Below are 18,214 nucleotides of genomic sequence, written 5' to 3'. Positions count from 1 at the left end.
ACAACAGCTTATTCTTACATACAAATGTTAAATTGGTGTATCGTATTGACTAATTTGTGGATGTTGATCATCCTTGCATCTCTGGGACAGACCAACCTTGATCATGGTGTGTGATCCTTTTAATGTATTGTTGAATTTGGTTTGCCAGTATTTGTTTCGTTGAGGACTTTTGCATCTATGTTCATCAGGATTATTGTGCTGGCCTGTAATGTTCTACGCTGTGGGGTCCTTGTCTGAGAAGAATAGGTATTACATCTTTGTATGTTTAATAGAATTCATCAGTGAAGCCATTTGGTCCTTTTGTTTGTTGGGAGGTTTTGGTTACTGATTCAATCTCTTTACTGGCCATTGGCTTATTCAGATTTTTCTATTTTCTCAAGATTCAGTCTTGGAAGATTGTATATTTCTAGGAATTTATCCACTTCTTCCAGATTGTCCAGTTTGCTGGCATATAGTAGTATGTTTGTAGTATACTAAACTACTATATAGAAGTAGTTTGTTTGTGGTAGTCTATTATGATCCTTGTATTTCCATAGTATCAGTTGTAACTCCTCTTTCATTTTTGATTTTAGGTATGTTAGCCTACATGTTAGCTTATCTACAAAGAACCAACTCTTCACTGACCTTTTCTACTATCCTTTTAGTCTCTCTTTCATTTATCTCCACCTTATTATTTCCTTCCTTTGGGCTTCATCTGTCCTTTTCCTAGTTCTTTTACGTAAGAATAAGCCATCTAGATCCACAGGGAGCACCTTTCAAGGTATATCACATATACAGTCTTGTGGGTCTGCAATCCTAAACCCTGCAGACTTTCCAGACCAGGAAATCTGGAGGCGTCCCCAGGGGGACAACTGCAAAACTCATGGCTTTCTGGAAGGTTATCAGCCAGCTGTTAGGAGGCCAAGGGAGAGCTCCAATATGGTTATCTTCCTGCCCATCTTCCCTGGGGGCACCTCTGTAGCCTAAGAATATGTGGCAAACCAGAAGCCTAGAAGCCTGCCCCTCGGATTGAGGCTCCAGGACAAGAAAATATCCTTTTTCACATGAACCCTGGAGGTATGTTTCAGTCCTCTGCTTGTGCAGTGCCCTGGGGGGTGGCAACCCATCAAGGACTGATTGTCCAACGGGTCTAGAAACACAATCGCCCATTCCCACCAAAGCCAGGTGCTCCAAGGTGACCCTTGTGTGGGCTGCACATGCCCTGTGGCTGGCACAGTGGGCCATGGGGGCAGGGCACTCAGCTGGAGCTGGGTGGGCTTCGGCTGCCGTACCTGCAAGCAGGACACTTCCACCAGAGCTAGCAGGCTTGGGGGGTGGGGTACAAAAATGGAGACCGTCAGCACCAGTCCCAACAAGGCAGAAGTAGAATGCAAAAATGGTGTCTGCCAGCACGTCTGTCCCCAGAGACTCCCAACAGGTTCCCGTCTCTCTGGCAGATGCTGTAAGATTAACAAATGAGTCCCCTACACATATGATCTAAGCATCTTTTACACTTACTTTTGTGCTGGGTCCTGGGATGAGTGGGTCTGTGTGTAAGCCCTTTAAGAGGGGATTTATCATTCCCTAAAGCCCTCTGGTTCTCCTGGAAGTCAGCCCTGTTGGTTTTCAAGGCCAGGTGCTTCGAGGGTTCATCTCTCTGACGCAGTTCCCAAGGGCTGGGTTACCTGATGTGGAGCAAAACCCCTCCCTCCTCAGGGACAAGCTCTGTATCAGTGAGCCCCTTCCCAGTTGCTGGTCCCTGTGCCCAGGGTGGAGCTGCTTGCAAGAGCATGACTGTGCCCCTCCTCCCCATTCCATGTGGCTCTTCTATCCTTTGTTGTTGAGGCGCGGATCAGCTAGCTTTCAGGTCCTTTTCAGAGGGAGCTGCTTCACGTGGAGATGTAGTCTGCTGTGCACGTGGGAGGAGATGAGTTTAGGATCTTTCTATGTTGCCATCTTGAACCTCCTCCCAATAAACTGTCCTGATAAAATATTGACAACAGCTATCAGGACCACGCAGATCTCCCAGGTCTGATTTACTCTTTCCTCAGAGCTAGGTCCCATGGCTCATGACACCCCAGATGCAGCCAGCAACCACTCGAAGCAAGATCCAAGACTCCACTCTGGCCACCTGCTCAGAAAAGCACTTTTGATATATATTTATCAATTTGACATCCCAGCGGTTGTCACATAGACCAGATATGTAAGACAATGTCTTCCTTCTTACGAAAAATTTTGATTCTTCATGGCAATCGAGTTATATACATTGTTAGCTTTATACACTGATACAGTATCTATATATCACAATGCCATGTGTGACTTATTTGAAAGTGATCTTTTAAAAAACAATTAAGAAATCCAGATGAAGAGGGATTAAAAATGTTTTAATTGTTGAAATACATCGGTAAACTGAGTAATCTACATTGCAGTACTAAGTGGCCACATATCCTCAAATAAAGAACTTTCCATACACCCCACGAACCATCAGTCACAAATCCTCGAAGAGAGTATAGAATTAACATGATGAGAACGGGAGAATCGATGGATACGAAGGATCCAGGGTGACACGAGCCTTCGGCTAAAGAAAACAGAAAGTTAATCGAAACGCACGTGGGGCATGCAAATTTCAGTGGCTTATTTTTAAATATTGCAACATAAGACACACTGTTCCTAACTGAAGAAATTCTCTGACGCTTAAATAAAGCTGAAAACCAAAAGGTAAAAAAGGGAAAGAGGTAACAGTAAGAATCAACTTAACCATTATTACAGCTAAAAATTAACGTGACCTAGAAATAGTGAAAGGTAACACACAAATATATTACTTTAGGGAGTTCACGTATAGTGCCTTAGTATCTGAAGTCATAACTAGAATAAGGATTTTGTTATATAAAAGCTATCAAAAAAGTATCAGTGAAAAGACATGATCTTCATGAGCTGTGTTGAGTGGCCAAGGTGACGATGCTGCCAGGCATAGCAGGCTGGCTCCAGGCACCAGCTTGTGTCAGCTTGTCTTCCGCAGGTGGACCCCAGAAAGTCCCATCTGCCCATGTACTGTTCACCCACCTCCTGTCTAGCACCACGACGTTCAACATGTACCCATGTTTCAACTACAGACTTAGGAATCTGGGTGGGGAGGGGAGGCGAAGCAGGTGACTATTTAGAATTTCCTTGGGAATTTCTGTGCACATTATGATGTCCCATGGGGTGCAATTCCTTCCAAATCTTAACGAGCAAGCTGTGAAGACAACAAATGTCAAAGGGGGAAAGAGTTAGCGAGCTTAAAAAAAGTACAACTCAGGGAAAACAAATATCAGCTTTAAGCTGGTTTTTTAGCTGATAATTTCAGCTAAATTACTTACTTATTCTTCCTTTCAGTAAAACACACATTCAAGATTCACTCAATACTTATTTAAGTCTACATATGTGGCCAGCACAGCGCGAAGCACTGATGACACATATATAAAGAGACAAAGAGCAGTGGGGAAAGAGACTTATGGGCTTAGAATTAAAATATGACATGATAAGAGGCACCTGGGTGGCTCAGTAGTTTAAGTGTCTGACTTCGGCTCAGGTCATGATCTCTCGGTTCGTGAGTTCGAGCCCTGCGTCGGGCTCCGTGCTGACAGCTTGGAGCCTGGAACCTGCTTCAGATTCTGTCTCCCTCTCTTTCTGCCCCTCCCCTGCTCTCACTCAGTGTCTCTCAAAAATAAACATTAAAAATACACACACACACGCGCGCACACACACACATATATATATATATATATATATGATATGATATGATAATGCCCAGACCAGCTGCACATCAACATCACCCAAATTAAAGACATAGACCGCTCAGCCATAACATCGTTTCTTTCCTACTTGGCCAGACCCTGCTGGGAGAGGTGTAGCCATCCACACTATCTCCAGCTCTCCCAGGGGAATCTGCTTCAGCCAGGCCCTCCATGGGCATCTGAGAGCATCACTCAAGCTTGTCTGGGCTGGGAGTACTCCACACATCTAGATGGGCACAACTTTCACCCAAGAGTCATCTGTAGAAGAAACTATACTTTTGTAACAAGACAGAAGTCTTGCAGGAGATTCTGAAATCATTCCGCAGTTTGTTTCAAAAAGTAACCAAATTAACTTTGAGCTCTGGTCACTGAGTGGCGTTATTTCGAGAGATTCTGTACATGCTAGGTCAAAAAAGTCTCCGACCCTTTCCATGAAGTATTTTTCTCTGCAAAGGACAGTCTTCTCGGGGTTTCTGAACAATGACTTAAGCCCAGAGAGCCATGAGCTCAGACATATCACAGGGAAGTGATGCTTAGCAACTACGGAAAAAGGAGAGCCTTTCAACTTAGAAAACTTCTCAGGCAATTCAAACAGAGTGGGATGGCAATAAAATAATATGTGTTTATAGTCATGAGCAGTAAAGAGGTATTTTAGAAGTCGTGGGCTGGTTTACCAGCAAGATTGTTAAATTGTTATCAGGGAATTTCATACACACAAAGTCGAACCACCATCTATCTTGTCCAGCTGTCCCATGAGAAAACAGATATTGAGAAAACCTGAGAGAAGGTAAGGGCTTCCTCTAAGGTCGTGCGTTAGTAACAGAGCTCCTGAATCTCCTGATACCCATCTCAAGACACCTCTTTCCACTCTATTCCTGTACTTTTTGAAATACAACCCATTTTGAGGAGAATAACACATGCTTGCTTGCAATTAGATTATCTTTTCTACTCGAAGCAAATAACAAAAGCATTTCTGCACAGGGGAAAACTAGCAGGGAATCTAGAGGGTTAGAACTCTATTAGAAATACTAGAAACAGAGGCGCCTGGGTGGCTCAGTTGGTTACGCATCTGACTTCAGCTGAGGTCATGATCTCGTGGTTCGTGAGTTCAAGCCCTGCATTGGGCTCTGGGCTGACAGCTCAGAGCCTGGAGCCTGCTTCGGATTCTGTGTCTCCCTCTCTCTCTGGCCCTCCCCTGCTCATGCTCGCTCTATCTCTCTCTCCCTCAAAAATAAATAAATATTAAAAAATACTAGAAATAGAAAATCTCCAGCCAATTCCCAAAAAGAAACTCAACACTCTATGACGTGGTCATGGGCACTAGGGAATAAAGCTCCATGATGCTTTTGCCTTGAGGAGAAAGTCTTTGAAGACGTGTCTACTCAAGATTGTTGTATATCTTGTCAGGGAGAAACTGATTACGGTTTCTGTGTCCCTGTCCCCCAGTGGGAAAGCTTCTTTGTCTGCACCTGTAAGCTTATTCTGTGATCCCTCCCCACCCCAAACACCAACTCTAGTAACTGGCCATGAGCAAGAAGTTGGTTCAGTCTCAAATCAGTTTTGCTTTGGGTCTGCCAAAGGCTGGATTCTGGTTACAAAAACTAGTATGATGGAGGATGATGATGATGATGATGATAATGACGACAATGATTGCAGAAACTACCATTTATTTCATACTGAATCCTAACAACACGCTTCAAGCTAAGCATTAGTGCCATTTTACAGATTATAAAACGGAGGCTACGAGGGGAAAGTAACTTGCCCAGCTAATAAGTGAAAGAGCCTGAATTCAAATCCAAGGTTGTCTTACTCCCAAAGAGAATGGGCTGTCTCAGGAGAGCGGGCATTCCTGATCACAGGACATTCAAGAGGCTGGATGTCATTCAGCAAGACTGAGAGGCAGCGGGGATCTAAGCATCATATGTGTCATTGGACAGGTGGAGTGAGGCTTTCTGCCTCTATGGAAATGCTAGATCTTTTAGATCTTTTAGAGACCGGCACACATAGTGAATAAAGGAAAACTTTTTTCCTGTCCTTGTTCTTGCTTGTCTTATGAGAACTCTAACTCTAAGCTCTCCGCCAGGATAGCAGGTCCACAATGCCTCATCTTTTACACAGTGGTTGCTTCTGTGCATACTGGACGTGTCTTGTAATACCCAACCTGTAAACTTGGTCTATGGTTTTACTCTTCCCACCTGCATAAGGGCATCTCTGTATACTGAGGACCGCCCATCTCTACATCTCTGCTCTGTATGAACCCTGGCTACTGCCGAACACTTAATATCGATCCTGATCTAATTCCCAGTCCCAGCCTACCTGGTCTCTCCCTATCTGTCATTTCCAAAGTCTCAGCCCCTCAGTTTTTGGTAATGAAAAGTGACACCTCTGTGTTTTAGGTAAACACTTAGCTTGTTCTTACTAAATGAATTAAGTTGCATTTGAAACAAAAAGAAATGAAAAATAAAATTAACTGCAAAGAAAATTGATCTAATTATCAAAGACCCCTCTACAATATCAGATGCTCCATTTCATAGAGTTAACCCCAAGATGTGACCCCGCCTACCTAATCTTGAAGTTCAAGATTTCTTAGAAATACATAGCAATAATATCTATTCATCCGTATATACATAGCAATATCACTCATCAAGGCTAAATATGTACAATTACTTAGAAAACATACAGTACCTCTTGATCATTGAGTCATGATATTTTCTTCTAATCTTAAAGAGAAAATTAAGAAAAGTTAAACAACCAGATTATAAAGAACATATTCTAGTTTCCTATAAAATGATGAATACTAGTGACATATATGTATGTGCTAGTCCAGATCATAAAGCAGAGAAATAACAATGAGAAACAAACAACTATAGTATGTTACAAATAAGGTAACATAGCCTGTGTGCAAATTATACATATTAACAATCCTTTCAAACTATGCCCCAGGCAACTGTACGGTGGGCGATAATGAGCACTCTTCACCACGAGCCACACATTTAACAAGCTAGTTGTGAGGCTGCTGTTATGCACGCTATCATGAAAAAGACATCATTAGCCCCACCATCACTACTTATTAAAACAGAAAAAGGGACCTCGCTTCATTTACTTATACAATAGGCAGTTGTTTTTTCATCCGATCATCAGACTGCCATCAGTATATAAAAGGAATATAATACAAGAACTTACCTTTATGTTCTAGAAGAACTCCGTAAACTTACTGAATCATTTGCTATCACTGTCACACCAATCGTCACTGAGGTTAACAATAAATTTAAACTATCCGTGGGGAAAAAAAAATTTAATCCATGGAGCATAACCACAAATAGACGCTAAATTTTGCCCTGGAATTACTCTCACGATGTGGGTGCCAATTTCAACCAATGATTACAATGAACAGATAATGGCTTTTCTACATGGTTAACTGCAACTAAGTAATACGTAGGTTGAGCTGGGCAAGCTGAAACATAAATTTCATATTTTCCCCCACAAAACGAACAGATATTTAGAGAAAGTAAATATCACAATTTTACTTACTTTTTCGTACAGTCTTTGTTTGATTGGATACCATATTGACAGCTTCAGACGGTAGACCAACATATACCCCTCCATAGTTTCTTTGTGAAAAGAAGCAGATACAGAAAAATCAGACCAATATTAAGGGAGCTCAATATTTGCAGAAAGTGATAGAAGCTTGGGATACTGCCAACATAGAGAATTATTAAAATAACTCATGACTTTTCAGAGTCCAGAGTGCTGACCATTACACCATGGGACCCACCTAACTCATGACCTTTCAAAAGTAGAATTTGGAATATAATTGCCCTTGGAAATACACTGTTTTCTATGTTAAAAAGAAGCTCTATATGAAAAAAGAAAGCTATGTCAATGGAATTTTTTGATATTTAACTTGGAATGGAAAAGAAAAAAAGAAGTTGGGATTTTTGTAATTTAGTACAGTAATAAATATCCATAGAGTGACATGGTAGTTAATGAGTCAACAGTCATCAAGAATTTGGAGTGGTCAATGTGGTAGTTGCTATGGACACACAGAAATAATTCCCTGTAGGTACATATAAACATAAAAGGAGGGGAGAGAGAGCTAACGAGAAATGAGAGTAGAGTGCAGCCAACCAGAGGAGGATAGGGAGGGTGGAGGTGAACACCTCCTTCATTGCTGCGACAATGAAGGAAGTCATCAGTTAGGGAGAAATAGCACATCCAAAGGCCACAGGATGGAAACCAGCTATGACAGGCCATGTGTAAAAGACAAAAATCGAGCATGCTTGAAAGCAAGGCCCGTGGGGCACCTGGGTGGCTCGGTTGGTTAGGTGTCCGACTTCGGCTCAGGTCATTCCCTTGCTGTTTGTGAGATCGAGCCCCACGTCGGGCTCTGTGCTGACGGCTCGGAGCCTGGAGCCTGCTTCAGATTCTGTGTCTCCCACTCTATCTGCCCCTCCCCACTTATGCTCTATCTCTCTCAAAAATAAACATTAAAAAAGAAATTAAAAAAAAAAAAAAAAGAAAGCAAGGCTTATGAACTCTGGGCAAGTTCTTTTTCAGATCACATGCTCCTACCTGTATTCTCTGTGCCAGAAGTTTTCTGGGTGTAACCAATGCTATTGGCAATGCACTACAGTGTTAAATTACATCCATGAGTTAAATTAATCCATGAAAGACAGCCAGAATTATTCACTTAATTAAAGCCAGATTCAATATCAAACATACCTCCTCTTGTCATCTTCCGTTATCGATTCTTCTGTTCTGAAAGGTCAAAAATATTTGCTATGAGCCATTTGGTCACATTGCCACAGACTTTATTTTTTGGTTATAAAAAGAAGAGGGCTACTGACTTAAAGTCATTTTTGCTTATTTAAGTTCTCCCATCAAGTATTTCCATAACACTCTTGTTCCCACCTCAATCATTCATGCACTAAAAAAAAATGTCATTTTCTACTTAACAAAATGTGCAAATCCAGCAAATGCCAAAAAGTCCAACCGCTAACAAAAGGACAAATGGACGGCAACCAAGATTGGAAAGAGCACACTAACACAGCCTCAGGAAGCCTGGCCTCTTGTCATGGGTGTGCCACCAGCACAGACAGGCTGTTGGCAAGTTGCCAGCCTGCATCTCATCTGTAAATTAAGTGGCCGACCGGATGCCCAAGGTGCCCACCCTCCAGTCCTAGGGTACTGTGATTTTTTGATTCTCATGCCACTCGGTGGTACAATTCTCTCTAGGTATGAGAGATTTCTTTAGTGCAGAAGAGTTAACGTTAGTTTGACTTCCTTCTATATAAACGGGCCATTTTACATATGACCTACTGCACAGAGAAGGAAGAAATGTTTAAAAGGTGACTTTTACAGGGGATCACAATTTTAAAATGTACAGCATCTTTCCTTGCATGAGAGGAATCCATATTCTACTGATACTCCTTGGCATGTTTCTAAGAGGATAGGGAAGCTTTCCCTCAAGCACTAGTTAGCATACATAAGTTACTTTTCTTAAAGGCAAAAAACCAAGATTCAAATGTATCTGGCTGAATCCAACATGTAATCCTAAAGGGCTTTAGGATTTCAACAAGAAAGAATGAATCACTGAATCTTCTAATTTTAGGGACTGTCTAATCGTGGTTTCATCCATTTAAAAGTTGGGAATGCTTCAAATGAATATGTACAAGAGATTTTGCCTCATTGCAACCTCCAGTAAGTCTCAAGCCTCTGCAGAAGGGAGGTGTAGATTTGGAAATCATCCGTTGAACACTGGCCATGCCCACAGCTACTACTCCGATGGAGTGCAAAATCCATCTTGAGATCTAATTTATCCAGATTGAGCACATAACCTAAATTTGCCAGATAATCGTCAATTTCATTCATTTCTTGCTAAAGCTGGATCGTTTTTTAATTCAAAGGTGTCAAAGTCATACTGTATTAGAAATGGTGTTAAGCTTTAGTGAAGTGGTATACAAGGTGTTGTTCACCACTTTTAATTAAAATGGATTTATAACCCGTTAGTATAGATAATAGGACAATGATGGTGACTAACTGGTTCGAGATTATTAGAACTGTTTACCTTGGTCCCAAATGGCTAATCCCATCATGATGTTGTTTCTGAAGCTACTGGTAGGTTTGGACAAATACAATGTCTCATTTTCTGGCACAGATTTTTTTTTTTTTTCATATCCAACTCTGTCTATTTTAATTCTTTCTCCCCTTGCCTGATTCTGCTTAAGGATACACTAAAAGTTTTAAAATATATTTTAGCTCCCCCAAATATAAGAAAATAGTAAATTATTTTTAATCTACTATCTCTTATAAAGTATTCAATGTCCTGAAACCCACTCTGTGCTCTCCATTATAAAATTAATCAACAACCTTGTACATCTAACTTGCAGGAAATGATAATGCAGCTGCCACAGATACTGGGTGATAAATTAAGCTTCAGACAAATTACTAAGTCATTAAAAATACCATTTATATAGACTTATTAGATACCCACTCTTTTAAGCCTTCAAATACGCTACAATGCCTGCCTTTGTATATATGCCCCCACGTGCGAGGCCGCTCCTTCATCTGTTCCTTCCACAAACAATTATTCTACAATACAAAGACCACATGGGTAAAAATGGTGGCATCGCTGAGTCTCTCCTGTGTGTCAGACACAGGGCAGGGCACTTCACAGGCATCTCACAGGGCACCTCACAACAGCTCTGCGAGTTTGGACCTGGGGAAGTAGGTTCACAGAGCCGTGTCATTAATAAATATGTGAGACCAATTAATAAATATGCGAGACCAACAAGGAAGACTGACATTTAGACCCCGCCTGACACCAAAAACCGTGCTCCGTGTTGTAACTCATCACTTGTCTCTCAAATAGGAAGATGGAAAAGTCAGAACGCTGCCAGTGACAAAACAGCAGGTGGCCACTCCCGACCTGGGACCTGCCTCCACACCGCTCTTGCAAAAGCTTTTGAGCACCACCTGGCTCTCACAGTCTCCTGTGTAACTGTGCAGGCATTCTGCTCGTGCTATTACATGGCTTCCTCATCACACGGTGGCTTTTAGCCACGTTTTCAACATGAAAACCTGAGGCTCTGAAAGGCTGAGTGAGTAGCAATGACCAAGGTTACAGAGCCAGGTAACAGAGCCAGAATTCAAATCTCAGTTTGTGTGATTCCGACTCCTGTTTCAGAAACTGTGAGCCCATACGCGGGTATATCAGAGAAACACCCCCATCTACCAAGCTGGATCTCTCCAATTTTTAGCACTCCGTTTAAGGAAAGAGGAAAAAGTAAGACAGTAAAAGAGTCTTAGTCAACATTTTGTTAGCATTCGGAGAAACTTCTAACTGCTCCAGGGGCAATCAATCCTCACAGAACTTGCTGAATTGCTATACAACTCATTTTTATACAAGTTTAAAAATTGTCCTGATGGACAGTTATGTTAGAATCTATTCATCTGAACAGCCAGATCCAGACTGAGGTTAAATCAGAAAATGGTGGTTGGTCTAAGTCCAATCTCCTTGTGAACTGACAGGTCCAAGCCAGTGTGGTCAGATGCCTGGGAACCAAATGCTGCCCTGCCCGTGGCCAAGTGGACAGCATCCTACCAGCTGGCATAATGTGGTCCTGACCCAACTGCATTAGAAGAAGAAATGGTCCATCAAGCAGCAGCAGAGATTCCTGAAAGGTCATTTCTTACTGAAGAGAAGTGGACATTATCTTGGAGCAGTCCAAAACTTGGGGTTGAACTTACTATACTTCTAAGCACTTACTAAGCCTTCAGAATTCTAATCCTTGGGGAAATTCTTAAGTTTTGAAGAATGCCCTTGCTGCTTAAATATCTGGGCTGCCCCACATGTACACCATTTTAAGGAATCATTGGGTTTTGTCTCCTTATAAAACAAAATTTGGAAAGATTTTGTTATCAACCCGCCTTAATAATTCATTGGCAGATATTTTCTTAGACATGCAGGTGCCCAAAAGAGCTTCTGATGAGCACGGGATGACCCAGGGGGAGCCTGTGTCTCTGACTCAAAGGCAAATCAGTTTTACACTTTGGTAAGCCTGTGCCATCTCCTTTCGGACACATGCAGATTTCTGTTTGGTTTCCAAAGTCATGAAAATAGTCTGTGGTCGTCTGTCAGTCCCACTGATCCAGAACACCAGGCTGGGAACCGTGCTCAGGCCAGAGCATCCCCCACCCCCATCCCCACCCCCACCATGGAGGAACTTCTATTTTCCACTGAGGACTTGATTATTTTTCTTTTCTGGCCACTACAGTTTAAGTGGGAGGGCAGTAGCTACTGTGAGGCCTGCAGCTGTGAATGTGGCTCAAGTACTAAATCTGGTCCCCCAACCGGTGAAGGAAGTGGAGGGAGCCACACCTCCCCCAGCTTTGTGTGAACAACAAGCCATGGACAGATGGTCTAGAAGGTCCTCAGCACTACCCTATATGTTGCCGGCACTAAAGCAGAGAGGTAAGGGCACAGAATGAGACGGCTCCAGCCTCGAACCTTAGAGAGAAGAGCCTGAAGCCTGAATTGTTCCCTGCTAGAAAACATCAACAGAGTGAAACCTAGGCCAATTCATGGCAGACAAACTGGAAAAGAGGATAAACTGCTTTGCTGCACTTAAGCACCACCCTTCTCAGGTGCTAACTGGTCCCAATATCTCTACAAACTCAGCCTACCCATAATCTTGTTCCCTTAGAAAAGGAGCAAGGACACGTACATCAACCAGGCTAAATCCCCCATCATGGTAATCCACTCCCAAAGAATAGTTCTGAAACACAGTTCAAGAGTCAATGCCCAGACAGCTACAAGCAGAGGCACTGAAAACTGGGAAATGTACCAGAAACAGGGAAGAATCCTTGAGGTTTCTACTAGGAGATCCAAACACGGAGTTATAAGAGGTAAGGGACCAGCTACCATAACCAAATCACCTACAAACAAAAAGTGAAAGGTAATTTTTACTGACTCCTTTCCCCTCCATGGAGCCACAGGCTGGGGTCAAGGAGAGGGAGGGAAAACCAGCACAGATTACCAAGAGGTCAAGAGTGATCTGGAGACAACTATATGGCATTTCAAGACAAATTCTGCTCCTGCTCGGGGACCTGTGCAGGACTCTGTCTCCTGTCAGCTGTGACCTCTCGCTTCCAAATCCTGCCCCTCCCCACACCCTGGGCTGTGGGGCTGGGACTCTGACAAAATGCTCTCCTCCGCCGCCAGTCTCCCTATTAGGTTCCACCAAAGGGAATGCTAGAGGGACATAAAAAAGAGACATAAATGCAAAGGAGGGAAAGAGGGCTGCCTTTTCCAGCTGTGCTCTGTCCCTGTCTGCAACAGCCCAGCAGCTGGCTCCAGTCTCCAGAACGGGCCCCGGATTACAACATTCAGATGTGACAGCACCGACCTGGCAGTGCGCACCCCACCCCCACCGCCTCAGAAGCCTGGGTCCCAACCCACAGACTCCTCCTCCTCCAACTCCCAGATTATGACGGCCCCAACCTCCTTCCTTCGTCACTCCAGCCTGAGAAGTGGTAGCCACTTCCTGCTATTCCCACCCTTGATCAGTCAGTCAGCCAGCCTTCCCTATCCTCCAAGACCCGCTTAACCAACTCCTCATAGTGAATTCTTTCTGTTAATATAGTTAATGTGGTTTCCTTTTCTCTGTGTGGATGCTAACCCATACATTACTTGGAAGCAAGAGGGGTTTATCTCCCACCTCCTGAATTGAAATGTCTTACTGAAGCATCAAAAGCACTTGTGACTTGCTGTTTATCCAGGTCAATGTACAGGACCATTAGGATGTGCTGAAGGATACCAGTAAGATCAGGATATTGCAGAACAGAGGGTGAGGGGAAGCAGGGGGATCTATGGAACAGAGGCAAGGCTGTGATGTATACTGTTGGCCTTGCCAGGTAAAAGCAAACTGCTTCTGTACTCCTTGCAAACTGGTGCAGAGAGAAGGGACTTGCCACACCAAAGGCTGCATAACAGGGGCTAGAGGCTACGCTATTTTCCATAAGGACACCACACCTTGAATGGCAGCTGAAATTGCCCCTTCACGAAGTTTGCAATAATCAAAGTCACTCTCTAAAATAAACCTCCCTCCTGGACAGACCAAACAGGCAAGTTAAATGGGGATGTGAGAAGTATCTCCATCATTTTTTCAAGTCTTTGGTGCTGGCACTAATTTCTGCAGTTCCCCCTAGAGATGCTGTATCCCTTTTTGTTTATTATTCTAGTAGGGAAGGAAAATTCCATGGGCTTCCACTTGGGCCTTCCTGCCATGACAGTCATTATTTTGCAGGTCAAGGAGCCAATGGGTGGCTTCTCCCAGTTGCCAAATATGTCTCCTCTGATTATGAATTCAAGAACTAAGGAAAAAACCAGAGCATGGGTCTCCAGGCTACTGGGCACACTATAGTTTGAACATTAGCCAAGTTTCCTATCATAAGCCCACACATGGACTTCTGGGCTACAGTGGCATTTTTGGGTCCTCAGGAATTAACATCAATTTAGAGTCAGTATCTAGAAAGCTCTAAAAGGTCCAGGTACTTCCTTTTGCTCTGGACACAGCTACTCTAGTAAACAGACAAAGGTCCCTTGAGAAGGTGTGGAGAAATACCTATAGTATATACTATATACTGTGGTGGCAGTGACAAAAGTTCCCTCAAGAGAACATGGCCTCAATCACTGGGAATCTGACTTGGGTTGGGAAACTGGGTTAAGTGGCTATGCCTTTCCACTGTAATGACTCAAATTAGGTTTCTGGCTCATAGACCAGAAGTTTTCCTCTTATAAAAATACAGAGAGGGAGAAAATGACCCTTTAGAAGGCTATCCTTCTAATTTATCCCTAGACAGGCTGTAATCCACCAGCTATCATCAGAGTTCCCTCCAGGATGAGCCCCTGTGCCCCGTCATCCCAACCCTGCTATCTATTATGGTAAGTGTGTCCACCTTGTGGTTAAGTTCCACTTGGTAGACATGCGATCCTGTCCTCTGGGATTCTGTCATACCACATGAGATAAAGAGCCCATCTCAGGGGCACAGCCACCTTGCAGAGGACCACCCCCTTAGTGCTTATTGGTACACCCTCTCACTATGCATTCCCCAATTTACTCAAAGCTTAGTGGGGATGGGGGGCGGTGTCCTCTGCAGTGGGGAGCAGGTCATACTTGAGAAATTCACACCAATATCCCAATTTCCTTAAGCCTTTGGATTCCTTCCTCTCCAGACCCCAGGGAAGTTGTGACCTACTCTGTCCCTGAATAGAGTAAGCTCAATGATGCAGAGTCTCGCCAACCAGGTTAATAAACTGTTAGAGTCCCCACCATGCACCTAAATTAGTCAATACAAAATCTCTGTTAAATACAATACCAGCCCCGTATATATTCCTTCCACCTTGGTCTCACACCCTTAGATCCATTTCCACACACATTTCTTCAGTTCCTGGTAATATAAACTACACAATCCTGCAATTACTTTGTAGTGTAAGCTCTTTCCTATAAGACACAAAGTCAGGTCAGACTTTGTGTCTGTGCCTTGGGAGCACATGGAGCTCTGACTCTATCTGTGTGTCTAGAGGAAAAGAAGGGGTGGACGGAGTAGGTCTTGAGGACAAGCAGCACCTAACCAAACCACCTCCCCAGATGAGGGGACCCTATTCCACACCTCCCCACATAGCCAGGCTACTCCTTTCCCAAAGGCACTGCCAGGAAAACCAGAAGTTTCTGTCTGGCAAAGATGGAGAAAGACAAGTCAGCTTTGTTTCACATCAATTCTAATGCAGGCCAATCTAGTGCTCTAACCAGAGAAGTAAGAAACAGAAGAGGCTCAAACAGCTGTCTCTATTAGAACTGGAAACTGAAAAGCTATGAAGTAGTCCTTCAATGTGGAACTGAATCTAAAACAGTAACAGAAAAAGCCCTTCTATCTGACACCGTTTCAATGGCCTAACACAACACGGCAAGAAAGTCACGGCCCTCTTCATTTCTTGTTTCCCCAACTCAATAAAGAGTAGAGGCGGAAGGAAAAGTGTGAAGAGGCAGGCAGACTGTCTTTTTTTTAATGTTTGTTTGTTTATTTATGTATTTATGTATTTATTTATTTAGAGAGCTTGGGGAGAGGGGCAGAGACAGAGGGAGAGAGAATGTCAACCAGGCTCCGTGCTCAGCGTGGAGCCCAACATGGGGCTCAATCCCACAACCAGGAGATCATGACCTGAGCTGAAATCAAGAGTCAGACACTCAACCAACTGAGCCACCCAGGCGCTACCCCCCCACCCCTGCCATTTGCCCTAATGCACAAGGCAAGAAAGTCGGGGCCCTCGGGGCACCTGGGTGGCTCAGTCAGTTGAGCGTCCAACTTCAGCTCAGGTCATGATCTCGCGGTCCGTGAGTTCGAGCCCGACCTTGGGCTCTGGGCTGACAGCTCAGAGCCTGGAGCCTGTTTCGGATTCTGTGTCTCCCTCTCTCTCTGCCCCTCCCCCACTCGTGCTCGCTCGCTCTCCCTCTCTCTCTCTCTCTCTGTCAAAAATAAATAAACATTTTAAAACAGTTAAAAAAAAAAAAAAGAAAGTCAGGGCCCTCTTGATTCCTGGTTTCCCCAACTCAGTCAAGAGTAAAGGGAGGGAAGGAAACGTGTAGAGAGGCACATAGGCTGGCTTTTTTTACTTAGTGGTGTAAGCAAACACGTATTTGAATACGTTTAAGGGTCTGGAAAGGCCAAGATTTAAACGCAGTTTAATTTACGGCTAAAGTTACAACTTCAAGTCCTCTGTTAGCAGGGGCGTGTGCCCCACTCAGTGTCAGTGAAGGGAGAGGCACAGGAGAGAGATTCAAGGAACAGAACCTGCAGGAAGGGGTTCGGGTACAAACATGGTCCATTTTGCAGTCATGCCTAGGACGGCCTTAGAAGGAAGACTTACTTCCGTTGTGCAAAGAGCAAAGGAACAAAGTAGTACTAACAGCCTTCCATTAATTTTAACAAGAAGACACTCCATTTTCTGCTTACGTGTGACCCACTGCTATACAGAGTGCACTTGCGGGATCTGCTTGTTTCCTCCAGAGGGAGCATGACTGAAAGCCTGCTGCTAAATGGCTTCCTCTAGTATCAGGACAATGCTTTATTTCTAATCATAGACAGCATTTGAAAATGTGTGGAAAGTGACATCATATTTGAAGAAATGTAATAACGAAATCATTCTTAATCACAAGCTCACACCCCATTTTAGGAGGAAAACCTTTTAAACCACAAGAACATTTCTTACAAACATATGGAACATAATAATTTTGGACCAGGTTTAAGAAATACATTGGGCATTTAATTAAAAATGGGTCTCCATCTGTTAATAAAAAGTTCAGCTTCCTTTATCAAAGAATAGATAGATGTTCGCAGGCAAAGAATGTGTCGAGGGTAAAGCCACCCCTCGGGACTCAGGCTCACAGGCTCTGACTCAGATTCTTGGTCGCAGCATCAACCACCATGTTTGCAAAGACCAGGGTTACTGAGGGTGGACCACAGGTGAACACATTTGCCCCACTTTGGGGATTGTTGAAAAGATAACTCCTCCGTTAGTTTAAAAATGACACACCCTTGCAGACGAGTAGACTGGTTACTGATTTCTATCTCACCAAAACTGACCCAGCCCATGACCCTCCCACAGGCATGGCAAAAAAGAAGAAGAAGAAAAAAAAAAACAAAAAACCCCAATCGACCAACGGCAACCACCACAACTGAGCTCACAGTTTCAAAACTGCTTTCTTCTATCTCAGCATTTCCATCATATACTTCTAGCTACTTCCTGTGAACCTACTAAAGCCAGCACAGGGTCCCTCCTACCCTTCTCAGATTCAGTGTCTATACGGATCCACATTCTCTAGGTAATGGCACACCCCGTCTGCTTCATACTAGCTTTGAGCACCTTTCCTAAATAAACCAGAGAGACTGGATTTCCCCCTAAACATAAATAAGCTCTGACTTTTTTAAAGTCAAGATTCCAGAAAATGAGCTGCCTCAAAACCAGCTACGTGTCTGTGGTCACTGTTTGGGGCAGGCTGGCTCCCTTCTGCCTGTCCTTTTTTTGCATGAACATATTTGCGGCCGCCTATTTAAAACCAACTATCTGCATAGAACACTTCAATCTTTTAGTTTATTCTGCTGTGATTTCAACCCGATCAATAACTATCACTTTAATTAAGAGAAACCTTATTCAGAGTCACTCTGTCAAATATAAACCACTACTTTTTCATCCTCAGTAATACCTGGTAGTCAAAATATTTTCGTCACTATTATTTGCTTGGTTTCTGGGTTGTGTAGAATAGCTATCCCAAGTGACCTAAAAAAAAAAAAAAAAAAAAAAAAAATGGTTCCGAAGATAAACTAAATGGAACCATGGCATGGATACATGATGTTCACTTTCAAGAACAAATACAGATGATAAATATTAGCCAGCTAGC

The 18,214-nt window shown here is 43.3% G+C and overlaps 1 protein-coding gene across 1 annotated transcript in view; it reads right to left on the bottom strand.

The window, feature by feature from the left end:
- Positions 1–2,342: 2,342 nt before the first annotated feature.
- Positions 2,343–18,214, bottom strand: part of CB4H12orf75 (chromosome B4 C12orf75 homolog) — a 38,905-nt gene continuing 23,033 nt past the window's right edge. Inside the window, exons 3-6 of the mRNA XM_049626720.1 lie at positions 8,478–8,513; positions 7,287–7,366; positions 6,441–6,475; positions 2,343–3,214 (exon numbers count right to left, since the gene is read on the bottom strand). Of these exons, the coding sequence (XP_049482677.1) occupies positions 6,471–6,475; positions 7,287–7,366; positions 8,478–8,513 (121 nt within the window). The 3' untranslated portion in view covers positions 2,343–3,214; positions 6,441–6,470. The remainder of the gene's footprint in view (positions 3,215–6,440; positions 6,476–7,286; positions 7,367–8,477; positions 8,514–18,214) is intronic.

The sequence above is a fragment of the Panthera uncia genome, chromosome B4 (genome assembly GCF_023721935.1).
Source record: "Panthera uncia isolate 11264 chromosome B4, Puncia_PCG_1.0, whole genome shotgun sequence".
Classification (NCBI taxonomy): domain Eukaryota; kingdom Metazoa; phylum Chordata; class Mammalia; order Carnivora; family Felidae; genus Panthera; species Panthera uncia.
Note: the sequence above shows the minus strand (reverse complement) of the source record. Positions and strands in the feature narration are given on the sequence as shown.